The sequence below is a fragment of the Sinocyclocheilus rhinocerous genome, unplaced genomic scaffold, assembly GCF_001515625.1.
Source record: "Sinocyclocheilus rhinocerous isolate Xijiao unplaced genomic scaffold, SAMN03320098_v1.1 scaffold632, whole genome shotgun sequence".
NCBI lineage: Eukaryota > Metazoa > Chordata > Actinopteri > Cypriniformes > Cyprinidae > Sinocyclocheilus > Sinocyclocheilus rhinocerous.
The window spans coordinates 794,651-801,048 of NW_015639247.1; the positions used below are offsets into that span (position 1 = coordinate 794,651).

Sequence of the window (6,398 nt, forward strand, 5' to 3'; positions counted from 1 at the left end):
AAACCACAACCTCTGGATGACATTCAACATCAACACAGACACTGAGAGAGTTTTCCTGAGATTTCGTAAAGCTGTTTTTAACATGAGCTACTACAGTGCAGTTTGATTTTGTATAATCAAAGATTGTTGTAGAAACCAAAGATTTTTTTTTGATGTGCTTCCCATTTGTTTCTGTTGCACTGCAGAATGCAGTTTTTGTTTTGAAGAAATTAAACTTTTTATTAATCAAGGATGCATTAAAACTGATCAAAAGTGACATTAAATACATTTATAATGTTACAAAGGATTTCAAATAAATGCTGTTCTTTTGAACTTTCAGCATATTAGAATGATTTCTGAAGATCATGTGACACTGAAGACTGGCGTAATGATGCCAATAATATTTCACAATTTTTTACTGTATTTTTGTATCAAATAAATGCAGCCCTGGTGAGCACAAGAGATTTCTTTCAAAAACATAAAAAAAAAACGTTCCAGTCCCAAACTCTTGAACTGTAGCGCACATATTGTTTCTGGTCTTTTGCCTGCTCATTTATATATGACTCATTTAAAATAAAATATTTTTCTTACAAACTATGCAGCACATATTTTATCTGAGTGTGACGCACAAGAGCCTTTTCAAGTTCATCTTCACACACGTCTGCTGATTTAGTGGTTTCTTGCACAGTATAGTTTTATGATCATGACGCTGAACTCTATATATAAACACGTCGTCTGTACACGCTTACAGTTTTATGATTTTTTTCCCCTGTGTATATAAATTATTTAAAGGGTGTACATACCAAGATAATACCAGTTTAGTCTTCTAAACACTGCAAAAAATCCAATTCCAAATGAGTATTTTTGAGTATTTTACATTTTCTGATAAATAGATAAATAATATATATTTGATGTATTTTGTCTTTTTGTTTATTTCTGAATGTTTTGTCTCAAAATATAATAAACTTATAACTATTATAACAACATTCTCAGAAAAAGGTACACATCTGTCATCTGTCACTTTCAAAAGCTACTAATACTGTATGTACACCTGAGGAACTAGTATGTACTTTTAAGGTACAAATAGGTAACATTTAGGGGTAAATAAGGTACAAAGATTTACCTTTTAGCTTTTGTACCTTAGTACCCCAGTTCTGAGAGTTCTGAGAGTGTACTGAGATTTTTATTATATTTATGTTTATTTACAGGATCAGATCTGTGCATGTTGTCTGTGTTTTGCTGACATGACGGGAGGTTCAGATGTGCCCTTCTTAGTGTGTAGGGAGCAGGATGTAAGTTGGTTTGGCAGAGCTCTTCCTCTTCTGGGTGGCACACGGATGAAGTCATGTGGAGGTAAGAGAGGTGGAATAACACTGGAGTGGATCCGTGCAGACGCTATATGAGCCGTTCCAGAAGACATTTCACTCCAGACAATCTCTCAATCTCTCAGAGCGTTTCTCAACAAACGCAGACCGTGAGAAAGATGATTATTTCAACATCCATCTGCTCATGGAACACTTGCTTGCATTCTACTTATAATTTAGACGTTGCTTCATAACAGAAAATGCGGCTGGATTGTGAAAACGCTCTTGTCGTTGCATTTTTGACATTTTTATCTCAGTTAATCAGAGCGTTTGATGCTCTTGTGTGTGTCTGCGACAGAAGACGGGCGCCAGATACCCAGATCTGTTCAAACACAGTGACACACACACACAATTAATCGCGATTAATCGTTTGACATCACTAGTATATATATATATATATATATATATATAAATGGGTTTGCATAAAGATGAACACATACAGTATTTACAAACTTTTATGTCACTTTGTGAAAATATGTGTGAAGGCATATAAGAACAAAAGACTGTTTAATTGGACAACTGGGTATCTTGTTAAAGTCATGGCAACATATTAGATGGAAAATGACACTCTGAGTGATAAACAAAGAAACAAACAAATAAACAAATGAATAAATAAATAAATAAATATTGCACATAAAAATAAACTATATATTTACACTATATATTATTTATATTTACAGTTTTTTCCAATTGCTAACACACTAAAATGACATGCACAGCACAATTATTTAAACTGACACACAGAGAGCAAAACTTCTTCTCAAGTCTCCAAAAGTCTAAACACATTTTCTGCTTTACACACATTTTGCATTTCAAAATGGCACTTTTTAAATGCACTGAACACAGTTCTCTGCATAAGACACAACAATCTGACATAAAGTCACATGTTTGCCATTTCAAAACACTGCCATTCAAAATGACACTACATGAGCTAATTGGCCAATTACATGTGCCACCTGGCCAAACACCTCAATGGTTAATTGTTAACACTTCAATCAGGATGTAAGCACTGTGAAAAGACCACAGGTGAGAACCTTTTTTTTACAACCACAATGGAAGACATTGCAGAGAGAGGAAGAGGAAGAGGGAGGTTGAGAATAAGAGGGGGAGGAAGAGTGAGAGGTAGGGGTAGAGCAGGTAGAGGAGTTCATGGCCAAAGAAGACAAACACTTTCAAATGAAATCAGAGCAACCTTAGTAGATCATGTCATCAACCATGGGCTGACAATGCGTGAGGCTGGACAGCGAGTGCAGCCAAACTTGAGCCGTTTTACTGTCGCCTCTGTCATCCGGACCTTTAGACTGGAGAACAGGTATGTAACCAAAATTTCATGTAGTACACATGTAGTATACCCCATGTCATAGTGTATCTGTTGGGTGACACCTGTTTACATAGTGTATGACATCAGCCATTCATGAACTGTACAAGTTTCCTGTACAATGTACTCTACTGTGGGGGAAAATATTTAGGCTGCATTGTCCAAGCCCTATATATATTTTTATTTTATTTTTTCTGAAGGACTGAGAGACGACACCATGGTGGAGGAAGGGGCCAAATGTTCACCGGGGTACAGGAAGCTGCCATTGTAAACTTGGTTTTGGAAAATAATGAAATCAGATTACGAGAAATTCAAAGCCACATCATCCAAGACAACACCTTATTCAACAACATTCAACGAGTCAGTCTGTCCACATTGGCTCGCATTCTCAAGCGAAACCAAATCAGAATGAAACAACTTTATAAGGTGCCATTTGAGAGAAACTCTCAAAGAAACAAAGAGTTCAGACGAGCATATGTGGATGTAAGTACTATATTGACTGCAGTACACTACACGCAACATTGTTTCCCAGTGTACTGGATAACACCATATTGACTGATTTTTGTTCTTTGTTTTCAGGGAGTACTGGAAATGGATGCTCATGCAATCCCACATGAGTTCATCTTTATAGATGAGGCTGGGTTCAACCTAGCAAAGACCAGAAGAAGGGGGAGAAACGTCATTGGCCACAGAGCCATTATAGATGTTCCTGGCCAACGTGGTGGGAACATCACACTGTGCGCTGCCATCTCCAGTATGCATGGTGTCCTCCACCGTCATGCCAACCTTGGACCATACAACACAGCCCATATTCTCACATTTCTGGACAGACTTCAAAACATTCTCATACCACCAGAGCGTATGAATGATGCAGACCATCAAAGAAACCGGTACGTTGTAGTATGGGACAACGTGAGCTTTCATCGTGCAGCCCCAGTCCAAAACTGGTTTGCTGACCACCCAACATTTCTTGTGCAATACCTCCCACCATACTCACCATTTCTGAACCCCATAGAAGAGTTCTTTTCGGCATGGCGGTGGAAGGTATACGACCGGCAGCCCTTTGTGCGCATGCCTCTTGTGCAGGCCATGGAAGAGGCATGTGATGAGATTGATGTGGGTGCAATTCAGGGATGGATAAGGCACTCAAGGCGCTTCTTCCCTCGATGTCTGGCAAGGGAAGATATTGCCTGTGATGTTGACGAGGCGTTGTGGCCAGACCCGGCTGTGCGGCAAGATGCTGCCTAATTATTTTTCTTGCCTCTTTGTTTTACTGTAATATATTTTTTCTGAAATTTTCTTTTTCAGTTTACTGTTTTTTGTAAGAATATTTTTGTTCAGTCCCATGTAAATATATCTGCTGTGCATATGTTGCACTGACTTGTTTACTGTAGTGAAAACAAATAAATAAATGTTGCAACAGCATGTGTGTGTGTATCTGCAAATATTTCTGTGCATGTGAACAATCTGATACATATTTTAGTATTATGGCAAAGCATACTAAAGATGGGGGTGCTTTTCATTATGCCCAACAGTGTGTAGTTGGTTAGGCAAAAATCTGGTAATATGAATGAAGTGTGTGCCATTTCATGCAAAAGTTTGCTTTTGATAATGCTATGTGTAGTTTCGGTTGCAGTGCTTCATTTTGCAGGATATATGAGGTATTTTGCAGTTTGGGTGTGTGGTTTTGTGAATTGTGTTAAGTTTTTTGATAAAACCAGACTAGTTTGAAAAATTGTGTGTTAGCAATTGGAAAAAACTGTAAAATAAGTTAAACAATTTAATGCATTGATCGTTAATACACAAGGAAGTACATTTTCTTTGCATATGGGTTGATAGCTATGAGACTGTCAGTTTCAGAAGAGATCTCAGCATTTTCTCCAACTGGGCTCAGATGTGCAAACTCATCTCAATATGAACTCGCACGCTTCTCATCAAATGATCTGAGCCGCTCCACACTCGTTTTACAGCTCCAAACTCTTACTGGATGAACTAGTGACTCATTAGTGTAGATAGAGAAACATCTGAGAAGTTCATTCTTCAATGAACAACTACTGAGAGCTCCATAAGAGCAGAAGTCTTCATGTTTGAGCGTGCTGTTCTGTTGTATGGATGTGGATGAATGTGCATTAGTGCATGTTCTGTACTGTAAGTACTGTATGCTGTAGGTGTTTGAGTGTATAGCTGACAGGAAGGAAGGGCAGGTCCTATATGTGTGCATGTGAAACTGTACATCAGCCGCTGTTGTTACAGCTGCAGTCTCCACTGACTCACTCACAGCAATTCCCCATCTCTCCCTCGCTGTGTGTTTGTGCAGGAGCCGCTCCACACCTGCTGCAGACCTTCACTGGAGTCTGCAGATCGCCATGGCGACAGAGTCTGCAGATCATCCTGGTGACAGAGTCTGCAGATCGCCATGGCGACAGAGTCTGCAGATCGTCATGGCGACAGAGTCTGCAGATCACCATGGTGACAGCGGGGTTGATTGACAGCGCAGGTGGAGACCGGCAGATCGTTGCACTTTTAGCTTCATGCATCTGAAAAAAAAAGAGACAAATCGTTATTGTTAATATTTACAGAAAATACGGCTACAGCATTGCAAATCATATCATAGTTATGCATTTTGAATAGCTAACATTGTATATGAAAAATGACATTATTTTTGAAAAATAATAATTCATAATATATTTTGGCATAGCAATCATTATGCCACATTCAGATTGCTTTATTTTTAAAAGCCAGCATGACTAATAACAGAATTATCTAGTAGTAGTAGTACTACTACTACTACTACTACTAATAATAATAATAATGTAATTTTTTCTATTAAAAAAAATCACTATTTTTTCTTCATAAAAGGACTACTGAGCTTGACAAATATATAAAAAAATACATTAAACACTATACGATAAAAAATATCAAATTAAAATGTGATGCCATAAAACACAATATTTCTAATAATAATAAAATTTATGATAATAATAATAATAATTAGAAGAAGAAGAATTGTATATACATATGTGTGTACATTCTTTTCATATCTGTAAAAAATAGATCTCTATTATAAATAGATCACTATTAAGCTTGACAAATATAATTCAATACATTAAATACAGTATGACTTTTATGATGTATTTTTTTAAAATTCTGTGTATACAATATGATGTGGTGAAAACAGAAAATCTAAATAATACAATACAATACAATACAATACAATACAATATAATATAATATATTGAATTTTTTATTTGTGTAAAAAACATCAATGATTTTTTTCCTCCGTTAAAGGACTACTGAAATATTTATATATTTTTAAGATTAAAAACATTACAAATATTAACAAAAACATTATATTAAAATTATATTAAATTATATTATATTTTAAAATTCATAATTTGTCCTTCCAACCACCTAGAAGGTTCCTTCAGAACTATCCAGACTTTGTTTCTTGTAGCTCTTCTGAATCTGATGATTACACTGGAGCTCTGGACTTTGGGTGGCATGTTGGCTTTCTGTGTTAGTTTCTTACGTCTGAGGAATTCTTCTGTTTGTTTCCTGGAATTATGTTTAACTGGTGACACCAAAGTCCTGTGATTATTTACTTGAGAGGGTTTGATTGGAAGAGTAACATGGGTCCGGCTCGGCCGTCTCTCTCTCTCTCTCTCTCTCTCAATTCAATTCAATTCAATTCAATTCAATTCAAATGAGCTTTATTGGCATGACAGCGATGACAGCGA

General features: G+C 36.7%; 1 protein-coding gene across 1 annotated transcript; it reads left to right on the plus strand.

Moving 5' to 3' along the window:
• Positions 1 to 2,024: 2,024 nt before the first annotated feature.
• Positions 2,025 to 4,408, plus strand: LOC107751101 (uncharacterized). Its single transcript, XM_016566703.1, has 3 exons — positions 2,025 to 2,655; positions 2,862 to 3,144; positions 3,241 to 4,408. The coding sequence occupies exons 1-3, from the start codon at positions 2,396 to 2,398 to the stop codon at positions 3,907 to 3,909; spliced, it is 1,212 nt and encodes a 403-aa protein (XP_016422189.1). The 5' UTR covers positions 2,025 to 2,395; the 3' UTR covers positions 3,910 to 4,408.
• The last annotated feature ends 1,990 nt before the right edge of the window (positions 4,409 to 6,398 follow it).